At 63.0% G+C, this 15794-nt stretch overlaps 1 protein-coding gene across 6 annotated transcripts in view; it reads right to left on the bottom strand.

Moving 5' to 3' along the window:
- Positions 1–896: 896 nt before the first annotated feature.
- Positions 897–15794, bottom strand: part of KCNH2 (potassium voltage-gated channel subfamily H member 2) — a 32317-nt gene continuing 17419 nt past the window's right edge. For 3 of the 6 annotated variants that reach the window (XM_047850663.1, XM_047850661.1, XM_047850664.1), the window contains 13 exons: positions 15245–15409; positions 13690–14139; positions 12916–13127; positions 8129–8557; positions 7270–7657; positions 6768–6967; positions 6075–6327; positions 4753–4946; positions 4376–4475; positions 3517–3789; positions 3256–3442; positions 2754–2931; positions 897–1456 (listed from right to left, as the gene is read on the bottom strand). In XM_047850663.1, coding sequence (XP_047706619.1) covers positions 1307–1456; positions 2754–2931; positions 3256–3442; positions 3517–3789; positions 4376–4475; positions 4753–4946; positions 6075–6327; positions 6768–6967; positions 7270–7657; positions 8129–8557; positions 12916–13127; positions 13690–14139; positions 15245–15409 — 3179 coding nt within the window. In that variant the 3' untranslated portion in view covers positions 897–1306. Of the gene's footprint in view, positions 1457–2753; positions 2932–3255; positions 3443–3516; positions 3790–4375; positions 4476–4752; positions 4947–6074; positions 6328–6767; positions 6968–7269; positions 7658–8128; positions 8558–10960; positions 11383–12915; positions 13128–13689; positions 14140–15244; positions 15410–15794 lie in introns of those variants that run through there. The other 3 variants (XM_047850662.1, XM_047850665.1, XM_047850666.1) reach the window with 3 other exon arrangements.

Below are 15794 nucleotides of genomic sequence, written 5' to 3' on the forward strand. Positions count from 1 at the left end.
ACTGCTCTGCCAGCTCTGGAGGCCTTGGGCAGCACTAGCTGGCTGCTGCCCATTGGCTCCTCCTGCTGGTCAGCAGGTGCCCTGCCACGGTCACTGCCAGCCACGGCTCCAGGGGGCCGTGTGTCCTCACAAGACCATATGCACACGCAGGCACACACAAGGGCACAACCCTTCCCTGGCCCCAGGATGTAGATTCTGACTCATTCCCCCAGTAACGAGAATGAGCCACCCAAAATCTCCCACTCTCTCTAGGCATTAACTCTGTGATCGAAGATCACAAGTGCTCAAGAGATCATAGTGACCGAGGCCCATCTGCAGCCACACACCTGAGGAGCTCTGGTCGAGACTGAGAAAACCAGTGTCCCCAGAGTCAGGTCACCATGGGGGCCCAACTGTACAGAGCCCAAGTGAGTCTGGGTTAGGGTCGAGGTAAGGCCAGGTCAGGGGGTTGGGGTACATGGGCCAGAATTAACCAACACAGCCCCAGGTTAGGGTCAGTGTGGGCTGGGTTCATGAAGCGTGTCATGGGACAAGCCAGTGTATGGTCAGCTCTGGGAGCCAGTATGCCACCCAGCGAAACACGACCCTGAGGGGCTGGACCCGGTCCTGGCATCGCATGAGCACTGCCTCTCTATTCACAACAGTCCAGGCAGTGCTTGGCTATCGGGAACTCCTTGTGGGAGTCAGGAGGCCTTGGAGATGCCCCACGGCAGACCCCAGGGAACACCTCTTCTGCACACGCTCCACCCCCAGGTATCAGGGCAGCCCCTGCAGACCCTGCCCACGTAGACAGATACGCCCAGAGTCCCACGGAGCCCGGCGCATGCGCACATGTGTGAATGTGAACGCACGCTACAGCGGGCCCAGGGCCGCACGGTCCAGCACCCTGGAGCCTCCTCAGGATAATTATTTATTATTCATAGTCATCAGCATCTTCATTAATTATTCATATGATCCTTAATTATTATCCTTAACAATAAGAGCAGTAAATAGCAGAAAAGTCCTTGAGGTGCCTAAGGCCCAGGGCCGGGTGCCTCCGGGCAGTTAGACCAGCTAATGCCCCCAGGGCAGTGGGGAGACCACAGACCCCCGTCCACTGCCCGGCCCTGTCCCTGCCCCTGCCCCTCCTATTGGGGCCCAGGGGACTGCAGGAAGAGATGGGCCCAAGGGCTGGGGGAGGGAGCTGTGCCTTCATGTTCCTCTCCCCTTTCTTGGCCAGGGCCTCCCGGGCAGGGCCTCCGAGGGGAGGGGCCCAGGCAGTGCGCTGAACCCTGGGTGAGCCACGTGTCCACAATGGGCAGCCCCACTAACTGCCCGGGTCTGAGCCATGTCTGTGCAGGGGCTGGGAGGTGAGGGCCCCCAGCTGGCCCGGCAGGGAGAGGCGTCGAGTGGGGCCGTCTTGGGGGAGTTCTGGGGTCCCCGGGGGGAGCTCCTCCAACGCCATGAACTGGGAAACCTGCAGAGAGAACACAGTGTGAGCAGACGAGGAGCCTGTGGAAGGGGAGTGAGGGGACGGAGGGGGCTTTCGGGTGAATAGAGAGGAGGGTCAAATGATAGAGAGCGTCGGGAGAATTCGGTGACAGAGGACTGGGGAACAGAAGAGGGCTCAACGGGACAAGGACAAGGGCCGAGCCACACAGAGCGGGACCTGGAGCACAACAGGCAAGCGCTGAGGTTGGAAGAAGAGAAATGCACTCGCAGTGGGCAGGAGCCAAAGCGGGCAGCCGGGAGCCCTGGGAGTGGCCCCTGACACAGGGGGAGCCCAAGGCTGCAGCCACTCCCCTCTTCCCCCCAGGGAACATGGCAGACGAATCCAAACCCAACCCAGAATAAGGGGCCCTGAGTTGGGACAGGAAAAGAAACAAGGCTCCTTCCTCCAATCTAGAAGGAACTCAGGGACCTAGAAGCAGAGGCAGGCTGGCGGCCAGGCCCCGGAAGGCCAGGGAGAGTGCCAGGGCAGGCGGGAGGAGTTTGTGGATGCTGACGAGCATGCTGTGAGAGCTCCGCGGGGGAGGCCGTGAAGGGAGACTGGCACATTTGCTGACGTGGGCCCTGGTGTCTGCAAACAGGAGCAGGCAGCATATGGGAGGGGGAGCGGATGCCAGAGGAAGGGGGGAGCAGATCCCAGGCCACCTCTGGGAGCCAGAAGAACCCCCTTCTTGGGGCCCAGACGCAGCTGTCTTGTCAGGGGGCCGGGAGCACACAAGTCCACTCAGGAGAGGACGAAGGCCAACAGAGGCCCACTCCCGCGGGAGGGGAGAGATGCGGGCCAGAAGCGCCACCTTGGGGCTCGGCCAAGGCCATCGAGACAACCCTGCAGAGTGGCTACCGTGAGAGCCACGGGTGGGCAGCGGAGCCAGAGCCGAGCAGTGGCTGGTCACAGCAGGGACCCCGTGCCGGGGGTGGACTGGCACGCAGCACCCACCACCAGGCCTCGGAGACCCCTCCTGGCCATGACACAGTCCCCCTGAGTAGATCTAGCCGTTTAGGCGACCCCTCTCAGCCCGCTGGTTTCCTTTGTCCTGCTGTTTGGGGGCTCTGGTTTGGGGGCTCTCCTGCCTCGCCCTGTGCCTGCAGCTCCCGAGGCAGTCCTCCTCCAAAAGTCCAGTCCAGGACGAGGGCAGAAACGGGGGTGGGAGGAAGCTGAGGCCCCGCGTTTCAGGAAAAGGACAGCAAAGCAGGTTTGAGTGGGCCGGGGGCAGAAAAGGCAAGGGCTGGGGTGCCTTGGGCAGGCAGAGGGCTCTGGAACTTACCTGAGAAAGCGAGTCCAGGGTGAGGGTGGGGATGGGGCTGACGGGCAGCAGAGAGGAGGTGGAGGGGGGGCCGGGCCCCGGGGTGGTCACAGCACTGTAAGCAGGTGGGACCAGCGTCATCTGCCTCTGCAGCAGCTGCAGGACACTGGCCATGTCTGCACTCAGCCGGGTCTCCAGCCTGGGGCAAGAAGGAGGAGGATGCTCTGGCTCTCGGGGATGTGGAGACACCGGGTGATTTCGGAACCACCTTACGGACCAGCCAGCTGGTCCACCCCAGGCTCCCTCTCCATTCTATGTGTGCGGTCCCTCTCTCAGCACTGAACGGGAGGAGGGGGTCAGGGTGTGGCCCACACGGACAAGCCCACACGGAGCAGACACCCTCCTTTCAGGCTATAATGCTACCAGAAACCCACAGATCTCAGAAGCGCGCGCGCGCGCACACACACACACACACACACACACACACAGGCCCCGCCCCCTCAACACACAGAGCCGCCCTCACCTGTTGAGCTGCCTCTGAAGGGCATCCAGCCTGCTCTCCACATCACCCCGGGGCCGCCGGCTGGGACTGGACAGGGGGATGTTCAGGAGGCTGGGGGTGGGGGCAGGGCAGCGAGGCAGCTCCTGGTACTGGCGGCCCCGACTGTCCCCCCAGAAGCTGAAGATGTTGGACACTCCTGAGAAGGCGCCTGGAGCCAGAGAACTGGGTTGAGGCCAGGTCAGATGCCACGCCCCACCCACCTGAGCCGGGCCCTCACCCTACCTGACAGCGGGTTACAAGTGTCACTGCTCTTCTCCCCTTCCTCCGTCAGGGGCTCCCCACCCGGCGGCTCTCCGGGGGGCCTGGGGCTGGAGAAGGGCACCAGGCGGAGGGGGCTGGAGCTGCGGCCTGGGCCCTCATCCTCACTGCTCTCAGGGCTGGAGGGGCCGCTGGATGGGCTCTCCCCCCACGGTCCCCCTGGCCGGCCCCGGCTACTCGGCCCTGCCCCCGCCCGGCCCGGCCCCAAGGCCGACACCTCCCCTGGCTGTTCCGGGTCTGTGGGAAACAGAGAACGGGCCTCAGAGAAGGCAGGAGGCACGGAAGGGGAGAGGAGGGGAGGGGACCGAGTAGGCCTGGGAGAGGGCTGCGCCAGGACGTCCTGGTTTGTCCCCGGTTGTTTCCTCCGCTCTTCTTACCCCCCCCCCCGGCCCCCTCCAACCCCGCCCCCCCACCACCAGCCACGCTCAAGCGGAATGAGAACCCCCGGGGGGCGGGACCAGGTCGACTCGGACCCGCTGACTGCTGGGCGGGGCTCTCTGGGACCCCCTGCGCTGGCCCCCTCGCCCTCCTTTGTCTTTCTCTTCTGCCCTCATGAGTTCAAGGCAGCGCCAAGCCGCCAGCCGCTTGAGGCCCAAAGAAGCTTAGGTCGGCACCCAGGAGGGTGGAAGAGGGCTTCCCGGAGGAGGTGCCAGTTCAAGTGGGCATTAAAGGGAAGTGAACAGCGTTGGGGCAGTAGGGGCGAGAGAATGGGGAACACCGAAGGTAGGGGCACGAGAGTCTGCAGAGCTACGTGCAGTTACCGCCCGCCCCCGCGCCCCGTCCCCCTCCCCTGGACCCTGCCCCCGCCCCGCCCCCGCCTCACCCTTGTCGGTGCGCCGGCGGAAGGACAGCTTGCGCCTGCGTTGCCTGTTGAAGCCGCCCTCCAGCTCCGCGCTGCCGGGAGACCCAGGGATCATGTTGGTCTAGAACCAAAAGCGGTGTCAGGGCCCTTCCGCGCCCACCTGCCCTGCCAGGGTCAGCCCCAACCCCCTCGTTAACGTAGAGAACATGGAGCCCGGGGCACCCGCCGCGAGGAAGCTTTCCCCGCGCAGATGCTCTGCTCCACCAAGAGAGCTGAGGCCGGGCCTTTGACCTCCTCCAGCTCCGATACCGTTTGACAGGCAGGGAAACAGGCCCAGCGAGGTCACCCCAGTCGGGGGCAGCCACCAGGGTACAGCCTCCTCAGGGCAGCCCACTCACGTCCCGCAGGTTGAAGGTGATTTCCAGGCTGGACCAGAAGTGGTCCGAGAACTCGGGGTACATGTCCAGCACCTCCAGTAGGTCATCCCGGTGGATCTTGTGCAGGTCGCAGTAGGTGAGGGCCCGCACGTCCCCATTGGACTTGCCGGGCCGAGCATACAGGTTTAACGGCTCTCCAAAGATGTCATTCTTCCCTGTAGGAGGACACCAAGAGTAGGGGCTCAGCCCCTGCGCAGCAGTACAGGGAAAAGGCATCTGTCTTCCCGGCATTCTCAGCCTGGGCTGGGGGCTGGAGGCTGGGGGCCTCCCCTTGGGCTGGCCACCCACCCTCCAGCCCCAGCCCCCAGAGCCAGGGAGGCACTAGCCAGCCCCATCTCCCCGCTGCTCCCCAAAGCAGGATTTGTTCAGCATGGCCATCAGTGCCGTGGGGGCATAGAGGGCTTGGACCTCCTTGCCTTCCAACAACTGGAACCAGCCAGTGGGACCAGCCTGGATACACCCCTCTCTGCCCATGGCCCTGGCTTCCTTGGGTTCTAAGTCCACTTTTACCCCCCTCCAAACCCTATGCCCCAAACACCATCCTGGCCAATCACTGCACCCTCATAAACAGGGCCCTTCAAGCTAGGTCATAACACGGCAGCGAAACAAGACCAGCATTTTTGTTTACCAAAAGAAAATAGGATAGCAAAGCTGATCACAGCACAGAAGACACCAGAATGTATCACACGCACTAAAGCTAAGTGTTACATAGTGAAACTTGGGTTGTCGTTGTGTTCGGGCTGTTTGTGGAGTATAGGTGTTGACTGAACTGAGAAATAAAAATCTAAAATGGCCCCCTGTGATGCATCTGCCCTGAGGCACATGGCCGAGGGAAGGACAGGCAGAGGACAGGAAGCCCCCTGCCCAGGCACAGCTGGGAGGGAAAGAGGGGTGAGACTCCCTTTGCTTTGAAGATGGTGAGGGCTGGGCTGGGCTGTATCACCTGAGGCCGCAGGGAACTGAGTAAATTTCCTTAGTAAAATCAGATGCATAACCTCCCTCCACTGCCCACTTTGGAGTATCTGGATTTGGTTCTGCTTTCAGGAAGCAAGAGCGTCCCTGCCTGTGGGGAGAGCCTGTAGGGAACAGAGTCTAAGAACCCTCAGAGTTCAGCAGCCCCGTCCCACGTGGGGCTCCTCTCCACTGCCCCCCCCCCCCCGTGGAGGGTCTAAGCTTAGGTGAATTACTTGCAGGCAGGAGTGGGTCCACGGCCCCAACAACTGTGTCCTGAGAGCTCTCCAGGCCTCCACCTAGCACCCGGTCCCCCGCACCTAGCCCCGTACCCAGGATGGCCACGACAACGTCGCCCCGCAGGATCTCAATGGAGCCCCGGGAGATGAAGTAGAGGGCGGTGAGCAGGTCCCCAGCATGCACCAGCGTGTCCCCTGGCGGTGCATGTGTCGTCTTGAACTTCATGGCCAGGGCCCTCAGGCAGCCCTTGGTGGCCGCTCGGAAAGGCTTGCAGTGCTGTAGCAGCGAGCGGTTCAGGTGCAGACAGATGTCTGCCTGCAGGCACTCGGGGAAGCCTTTCAGCACCTGGGGGCGTTGGGCTGGCTCAGCACGCTGTCTTCAGGCACCGCACCCCCCACCCCGAGACCCTGAGAGGAGCATCAGAGAGTCCACCCCTTCTAGCTGGGCGCCCTCGCTCGCCCTCTGGGAACGATGCTTCCCTGCTCTCAGCCTCCATTCTCTAGTGTAAAGTGTAGAGACCAGCTCCTGCCTGGGGCTGTTGTAAGGATTAAATGCTTTGCCTGTACGGAAGGGCCTGGTTGGGCCCGCCCCACAGTGAGTTCTCCCAGTACACGATCTCCGCTATCAAAAGCAGAACGTACTTCTCAGGGTCCTTCTAGGCACTAGTACTGTGACCGCCTGAACCAAAGAACGTGATGCCGTTAGACGTGCTCACTGCATCCAGGGAAGTCTCACTGTGACCCTGCTCCCTCCAGCCCACCACCAGCGAAGCCGAGCGGCCTCACCGCGTTCATATCGATGCCGTTGGTGTAGGACCAGGCGTGCTGGAAATACTCCTCGAGACGCTGGCGGAGGGGGTTGGGGATTTGGTGGAAGCGGATGAACTCCCGCACCCGTAGCATCTGCGTGTGGTAGCGGGCAGTGCCGGAGTACAGCCGCTGGATGATGGCTGACACGTTGCCGAAGATGCTGGCGTACATGAGGGCTGGGGGCGGGGGTGAGTGGGGACATCAGCATCCGAGGGACCCCGCCCGCCCCTGCACCAGGTCGACGACACACACAGTCACATCTCAGTGGAAGCACACACGAGAGACGCACAAACACAGAAGCCCAGGTCCACGTGCCCTTGGGCTCTGCCTTGAGTCTCCGCCTGGTGTCCCAGCCCCCACACATGCTCTGCTGGTGGTCTCAGGGCTTCCCCCCCCCTCCCAACCCCCCCGCCCTGCTCTGGCCCATCTCGGGCTCTTCCCAGACTCCGGGCCACCCCGCCCCCGAGGATACACTCACAGCCAATGAGCATGACACAGATGGAGAAGATCTTCTCCGAGTTGGTGTTGGGGGAGACATTGCCAAAGCCCACGCTGGTGAGGCTGCTGAAGGTGAAGTAGAGGGCCGTGACGTACTTGTCCTTGATGGAGGGGCCTCCCAGGCCGCTGCTGTTGTAGGGCTTGCCGATCTGGTCGCCCAGGTTGTGCAGCCAGCCGATGCGGGAGTCCACGTGTGGTTGCTCCATGTTGCCGATGGCGTACCAGATGCAGGCCAGCCAGTGCGCAATGAGCGCGAAAGTGCACATGAGCAGGAAGAGCACGGCTGCCCCGTACTCCGAGTAGCGGTCCAGCTTCCTCGCCACACGCACCAGCCGCAGCAGCCGCGCCGTCTTCAGCAGCCCGATCAGCTGCGGGGGGGGGGGGGGGGGGGGGGGGGGACAGACGTTCAGTGTGGGAACAAGTGAGGAGGGAGGGGGCACTGGAAGTAAAATCCCCAAAGACCTCCTCCCAGGACCTCCTAATGACGGAAGCTCCCATTCCCTAAGCCCGCCACAGAGTCCCATTAATCTTTGTCCTAGCTTTGTGACAAAAGGGGGGCTCACGGTCCCCCCCGGTGAGAATGGGGCTCTGGAAGATGCAACACCCACTCTTAGGTGCCCGCCTAGAACCCCCACGAGTTCCCAGGCCACTTCTGTGTGATTAGAACATGGCGGCCTCTTTGGATGGACAAAGACAAAAAGGCGGCCTCTCTGGCCCTCTGCCTGGGGAGTGGCTCACCTGGAGAGGGACAGTGGCCAAGGGGCAGCTACCCCCTGTACCCCCTCACCTTCTCTCCTTTTCCAGGTGCCCTCCCGGCCTCGGCCTCCCTGCCAACTTACCTCCTCAGAGCCAGAGCCAAAGATGAGCAGGTCGAAGGGGATGGCGGCCACCATGTCGATGAGGAACCAGCCCTTGAAGTAGTGGACGGCAATGCGGCCGGGATGGCTGACCACCTCCTCATTGGCATTCACGTACGTGGTGCGGAAGTTGATGAGGATGTCCACGATGAACATGATGTCCACAATGAAGTCCACCACGGCCAGCGGCTGGCAGGCATAGCCACAGTCAGGGGCCGTGGAGCCCTCTTCCGTCTCCTTCAGCAGGAAGGCGGCCGAGTAAGGTGTGAAGACGGCCGTGTAGATAACCAGCAGCAGGATGAGCCAGTCCCACACGGCCTTGAAGGGGCTGTAGTGCAGGATGGTCCAGCGGTGGATCCGCGGCGCCTGCAGCTTATACTCTGGCAGCACATCAGCCCCCAGGGACAGGACCTGGACCGGTAGGGAGGGTGGGAGGGCAGAGGTGAGGAGATGATGTCCCACTGGAGTCCGGGGCAGGGGAGGGCGTGAGATCTCCAGGGTGGGAGCAGATGACATCTCTGCTGGGCCTCCAGGGAAGAGACCAAGCAGGGGAAGGGGGAGAGCCGACAAGCTTCAGTCGGAATGCCCATCCCTTGGCCACGTGGCCACAGTCAGTGACCACCTCGTGACCCAGGCGCGCCACTTCCCCACGGGGCACACGGACCTGCTGTCTGGATACCTGAATTCGGAGCACCATGCAGTGATACCCAGACATGCTACTCCCCACCAGCTATGCTCACCCATAGCTATGGTTAGAACTCTACCGCGTGACCTTGCCCACTGCCCCCAGACACCACATATACAACACACACACATACACACACACACACACACATCACTCCCCAGACCCAGGGCAGCCCTCAAGCTCTGCCTTCCCACACACCTACAAAGGCCCACAGAAGACCTAACCCAGCCATACTCATGCCCACGCATACACAGAAGGACACACACACAGGCAAATGTTCAGAAGTGTCACACCCAGTCCTGCACAGCCTCACCTCACATCCTGCCCTCTCAGAGGCAGGCCTGCCATCCACACCAGGTGGCAGCAGCCGTGTCGTTCTCTTCCCAAGCCAAACTAGGAAGGACTGAGGCCAGCCTTCCCACAATGGGCCAGGAGCCTGTCTGTCCCCCGTTGCCCCCTCCTGCCCCCGAGAATCCTCTCTTACAGACATCCGACTCAACCCAAGAGCCCCCCCACTAGGCCCTCCAGCCTTGGCCCTGCCAACCCTAGGGAGCCAAACCCAAGGCCTCAGCCAGCCCCTTGAGAACCAAGGTTACTGGCCCTGTTCCAAGAAGCACTGAGTGCTGGGGCCCCGCATCCTCAGGCCTCTGGGCTGGGGACAGTTGGGGTGGATGGAACCCCCAAAGATTCCCATTCATACTCAAGCTGGGGATCCCCTGGACCCACCATCACCAGATGGGCTGTTTGGAGACCATCTCCTTAGAGGAAGTAACTGGAAGGTAAGACGGGCCATGGTTAGGGGTTTGGCCACCCTAAAGTAGATATGGGCAGCTCCAGAGACGTATGATGTGGGCAGGGGGGAGCAGCTGGGGGCTGGGGGACGGGAAGAAGCATGTGCCTTGCCCTGCCTTCAGCCCTAGCTGCTTTGCTCCTTAAGGCAGAGAGCATGAAGCAGTGGCCTTTCATTGGTCACATGAGGATTGAAAAAATGGAACCAGCCAGGGCTCCCACAGACAATGGGTGGAAGAAGGTGCCTGCCCCTGGATGGGGCTCATCCCCAAGCCTCAGAGGCCAACAGCAGTGACCCTACCCCCACCCCAGAGTCCACACATAGCAAGGCCCAGTGCCCAACCGCACACACACGGGGCAAGCCTGGGACTCACGGCCTGGACCCACACCTTACAGGGGCCTGGCCTTGCCTTGCAACCACCAGCTTACCATACGGCCTTGGGCCAGGCATGTAACCCCCCCTTGACTCGTGGTCCCACAGAATACTGAAGCTTATTTAAGCCAAATCCCGGGTCCTCACCTGTGGGTGGGCTTCTTCCCACCCACACCTGCTCCCCTGCTGGGAGGAGTCCAGGAGCCAAAGCAGAGTCAGGTGCAGGTGGTGGGTGGGATTCTCAGCCTCACTCCTAAGCCACCTCCCACTGCCCTGAGCCTGCTCCAGGCTGACAGAAGCCCCTGGGGGCAGAGAGGTGACTCCCAGGAGGTGCCTACAGAATCATCAACCTGGGGGAAGACAGCACAGCCACCAGCACCTCAGGCTGCCAGGGAAGAGGTGATCCAGGTGGTTGAGTTCCGGTTGCCCTCACTGCCATCCAGTGGCCTCTGACCCCCACCCTCCTCAGACCCTTGAAGCAGCCCAAGCCTCCCTCCCCCACCTCAGGGCCCACCCCGGCACACAGTGGGGAGCATTAGAGCCCCAGGGCCAGGCCGCGCCGGTGTCCCACCGTGCTCCTCTCCTCCTCCTCCCCCTTCGCCCACCGTCATCGTCTCTGGGCACCCATCTCATTCCTCTTCTCCCTCTCCTCCTTTTGCATGTGGAGTCAGGACTGTGGGCCAGGGAAGCCATGGCAGAGGGAAAGCCCTGGCAAGAGAAGCACTGTCCACCCGGGCACAGCCGGTCTGGAGGAGAGCGAGCAAGGGGCCAGCGGTGGGCTGAGCAGAGCAGCAGCCCCCACGGCTCCCCCGAACCATCCTGCTTCTCAGAAGCCCTCTTCCGGCCCGGCCCCGGAGCCAGAGCCTTCCAGGCCGCACCCAAATTGCCACCTCGCCACCGCCTGCCTCAGTGCCCTGGCCCAGGGAAGGGGGGGAGTGGCCGGGGGGAGGGGGGGAGGGTCACCTACCTCCTGGGCCACCAGGCTGGAGATGCGCACGGCCCGCCTCACCCGGCCTTTCTGGGCCCTGGGCTGCAGAGCCCCTGTCCCGCTCGCCTTCCCTGCTGGGGCCGCCATGGAGGACTTGGCTCCCCCCAGCCTGCCCGCCCTGGAGCCCGAGGGCCTGGCCAGCGCCCCACCTGCGCCCCAGCAGCAGTCCCAGCCCAGGCTGCACCCCAGAGGCTGGCGGCCTGGCGCCCAGGGCCGTCTCTGGCATGAAGCCAGGGTCGCTGGGGCTGGGCCCCGGGGCTGGGGTCACCCTGGCAGTGAGTGTGGACAGCAGCCTGCTTGGCTCGGGCCGCCCATGGCCCCCCGGTGCGGGGCCCCCGCTGCCAACGTGCTGCGCCCTGCCCGCCCGCCAGCCCAGCAGCAGCTCCGCGGTCGGAACCTCGGCTCCTCGGCCGGCCCCTCCTCCCAGGCCCCCACCCCCACCCCCGCCACACTGGGCTCCCCCGCCCTGCCTGGGCTGGCCAGCGGCCCCCTCCCCCGCGGCCCGATCCAGGGCTCCTGCTGCAGCCGCTCCCGCAGCCCGCGCCCCTCCCCCTCCCCCCGGCAGCCAGGCCTGTCACCGCAGATTAATGGTCTCCCCGACACCCCCGCCCCTCCGGTCCAGTGCCCAGCCAGCCAGACTCAGACCGACACCCAGAGATGGAGAGACCGCCCGGTGACAGGCAAAGCCAGGAACACACACACGCACGCTGCCACATATAGACCAAAAGCACAGACCACAACACGACAAGCACAGGCTGCGGGCGCAGGAGCAGGGCAGACAACAGGGGCTCCAGGTGGGAACGAGAGGCAGAGGCAGGAGGGGGAGAGGGGCAGGCAACCAGATATGGGGCCTGGGGTGAGGGGGAACATTCTGGAGTCAAGGCCAAGGGGCTGGAGACCTGGCAGGGACCCAGAGAGCCAGAGGCAGCGGGAGCAGGGCCAGGAGGAGGGCCGAGGAGGCTGGCAGCGACAACAGCGGGCGAAAGGGGGCAGCTCCCTCTCTCGGGCCAACTCAAGGAGCTGCCGAGGAAGGCGCAGGAGGGGGCAACAGAGACTGGGGCTCAGCAGGTGCGGCCCAGGAGCCCCCACCATCCCAGGCTCGTCACCTACTGCAGGCATCCCCACTCAGGACCCTCTCCCCCACCCCACCCCCAAGGCCAGAATATGAAGGAGTTGGCATGGACCGGGCGGTGGGGGGTGGTGCCAGCAACCTTGCTACCGGGGGACCAGGAGACCAGGCTGGTCCTGCCACCGGACGGTCTTGGGCAGTGCCCCCAAAGGCTGGTGGTCTTCTCTGGGACTTAATCCCTCTGTATCAGGGCACCCACCATCATACCCTCCCCTCCCCTGTCCCGTGGTTTGGGGACAGGGATGCATACCTCCAAGCCGTTCAAGCCCTAGCACGGGACCCCCCCCACCTCCCTCTAGCTTATCACATCTGCCTAGAAGAATCAAGACCCCTGACCTTGACCTCCGTGGCCCCTTCTCATTTGAAGTCTCTTGTAAGTTTGCCCCTAGCCCACCCCATACCTCCTTCACCACACCCAGTGAGCAGACCCCATCGCATCCCTGTGGCTGCCTTCTCCAGCCCACCTTGTGTCAACTGCCTTGTCCTTCCCGTGCCCCATCAACCTGTTCTCTGTATCTGCCCTATCCCAAGGTCCCTTCCCTTCCTCTCTCTTTTCCTCCCCTTCTTTCCCCTCCCCTCTTCTCCCCTCCTCTCCCCTGAAGTCTCTCTTCCTCAGGACCTCTCAGACTTGTCTCTCACCCCAGCTCTGCAATCCCCCACCCCCACCCCCAGCCAGGGGGTCTGCCCACCCTCCAGAGGCCCTCACGGACCAGCCCCCTCCACCACCCCCCTTTGAACACAGCCCACTCCCACCCCCTCCAAGTTCCTCCAGGGTGAGAGGAGAGCCAGGGAGCTAGGCACATACCTGGGTGACCTTCTCAGTGACATTGTGGGTCCTCTCCTTTATCTTGGGTGCTATGATCTCCCGGTCACTGGTGGGCGAAGCCAAGAAGGGGTCCCCCTTGAGGTCCACAAAGTTGAGGGTGATTTGGGGAATCTTGCTAATGGTACGGTAGCGCACGAGGTCGGAATCTGACGTGGAGTTAAGCAGGCCGCTGCGCAGGGGGTGCATGGCCCCTGGAGTGGAGGGGAGAGCCGGGTCAGGGTGGCAGGCAGGGGTGCATGGCCCCCGGAGTGGAGGGGAGAGCCGGGTCAGGGTGGCAGGCCGGGTGTGGACTAGGCCGCGGGGTACAGTGAGTCAGTGAGGCCAACTCAGGAGACAGGCAGTCACTGAGAACAAGGCCAGAGTCCTCGCCACTGTAAGGAAGCATGCCATGGCACAGCAGTGAGGTGATGGAGGAAGATGGTCCTCCGTAAACGTCTGTTCAGTGGGCCCTGGGCACCCGCCCAAGGGCCAGATGGTAGCTGGGACCCAGAGGCCTCTCCTGCCCTTCACACTCCCCATGGCCACCCCTGCTCCGGGCCATCCTGGGAGAGCGAGCTCCACCAGCCAGCAAAGGCTCTGCCAGTGGAAGAATGTAATGGGATGAATGGACATTTAATGGAGTAAAAGGCCACTTAATGGGATTAAGTAAGTGCTTAATGGGATTTCCATCTCCCAGGCGCACAGGACCAGGCTGAGAGGGAGGAAGCTGAGGGCCCCGAACGGGGCAGGCCCGGCGGGTGCTGCGGCCCTCACCGGTGCTGGCGTGGCGCGGCGGCGGGGGCAGCCCGGCGCGCATGGCCTCGATGTCGTCAGCGGAGGAGGCGCGGCGCACGCTGGCGCAGCTCTCCCGGGAGCGCGTCCGGGCCAGGCTGCAGCTGGAGCCGGAGGCGTCGGGGTTGAGGCTGTGTGCCCGGGGTGAGGGGTGCGTGTCCGGCGCGCAGGCAGGCGGTGAGCTGGAGCCCACCAGCGCGCGCCGCTCCTCCGCTGGCCCCAGCCCTGCCACGTGGTTGTCCATGGCCGTCACCTCGTCCAGGGCGAGCGACTCGCGGCTGGGCGCCGCCGGCGTCAGGTCCACGTCCACCACCACGGCCCCCGGGGCGCCCGCGCCGCCCCCGCCGCCGCCGCCGCCGGGCCGCACCGATGACTCCCGGGCCGTCAAGGCCAGCAGCGCGGGCAGCTTCAGGCGGAAGGTCTTGGCTCGGCCTGCGGGGAGAAGAGAGGCGGGTGGCCACGGGGGATGGGGGGGGGGGGGGGGTAGGGCAGCCGGGAGGCCTAGGAGCTGGCGCCACAGCCACAGAGGGGAGGGAGGTGGGGAGCCCCAGGCAGCCGGCACACCTTCGCCCCCACTCCCGCTGCACAGAACTCAAGTCTCAAACAGCTTGCGGCATAGGATCTTATCTAAGGCTCTGACAATAATAAACTACCGTTTCTTGAGCCTCACAGGTCACAGTGGGCTCCACATACACATACACGGCCTGACTCTCACAATGCCGGTGGGTATCATTATCCCCCGTTTAGACTTGAGGAAATTTAGACTTGAGGAAATTTAGACATCCGTGAGTTGTGCAACTCACAAGTCAATGGCAGAGCCTGCATTTGCATGGAGGAGCGATGCCTTCCGGCCATGCCCCGCCATCCTGCAGACAGTACCTGCAGAACAGGTAAAGCCAGGGTTATTAACACTGCCTTCCCAGCGCTTGAGAAGCCAAGAGGTGGAATCTTCTGCCAGGGGGAAAAATTAAAATGAAACCCAAAAAGGACATCATGGAGAAGCGGGGGAGCCTTTGTGTTACGGGAGCACGAGGTGAGGCCTCTGTGTCTCCAGCCATGGTGAATATTCCCTTCAAATCCTCAGTCAGCCAAGGCCAGAGCAGGGAGCTGGCCAGTCCAGCCAGGATCAAGGCCCAGGGGGCAGAAGCGACACAGAGAGGGAGTTGAATCCCTGAGAGACAGGGCCCTTCTGATGAGCAGGAGAGCTGCTCCAAGATGGTCAAGGCCATGTGGGAAGGGTGAATCCCTCATTCCTGGGGCTGAAGAGAGGACCACTCCCAGGAGACACTGTGGTAGGAACCCAAGCAGGTAAGGCTAGGAAACCAGGTACGTCCCGTCCCAAAGACCTGTGAATCTGGGCTCAGTCTGTCACCCCAGCCCTGTCTGTCCATCCTGAGCCAGATGGGCCTAGGCCAGATCCTTGGTGTTCTTTCCCCAACCTCTGAAAGGGGCACCCCAACACCACTTCCTGCAGAGCACTGACCTTGGGTAACCTCAAGGCCTCAGGAAAGGGACCTGAGAGTATGGTTACACTTACCCGGGGCCAACCAGCTGGTGGGGGGTCCACGGTGATTGGTGTCATGGGCCGGGGACCCCACCACGTCCTTTTCCATCACCACCTCAAAGTTGAGGATAAACATGATGACAGTTCCATCTTCATTCTTTACGGGCACCACGTCCACCAGGCACAGGAAGCAGCTCCCTGCAGAGTGGAGGACGTGGCCACTGTGACCCCAGGGCCCCTCAGGTGGGCACAGCAGAGCGGGACCCAAAGGGGCCAGTCCATGCCTCCCCCACAGCCCTCAGCCACATTTCCCGGCCCGTCCTCTCCAGTGTCTCCTGCACCGACCCCTCCTTCTGCCCTGGGCCTGCCATCCTGAGCTCCCTCCCTCGATCTGTCCACTCCAGCTCACTGCTGCTTTAAAAATTTTTTTTTTAACATTTATTTATTTTTGAGAGACAGAGAGAGACAGAGCGTGAGTGGGGGAGGCAGAGTGAGAGAGGGGGACACAGAATCCGAAGCAGGCTCCAGGCTCTGAGCTGTCAGCACAGAGCCCCACTCGGGGCTCGAACCCATGAACCGTGAG

This window comes from Prionailurus viverrinus, chromosome A2, assembly GCF_022837055.1.
Source record: "Prionailurus viverrinus isolate Anna chromosome A2, UM_Priviv_1.0, whole genome shotgun sequence".
Classification (NCBI taxonomy): Eukaryota; Metazoa; Chordata; class Mammalia; order Carnivora; family Felidae; genus Prionailurus; species Prionailurus viverrinus.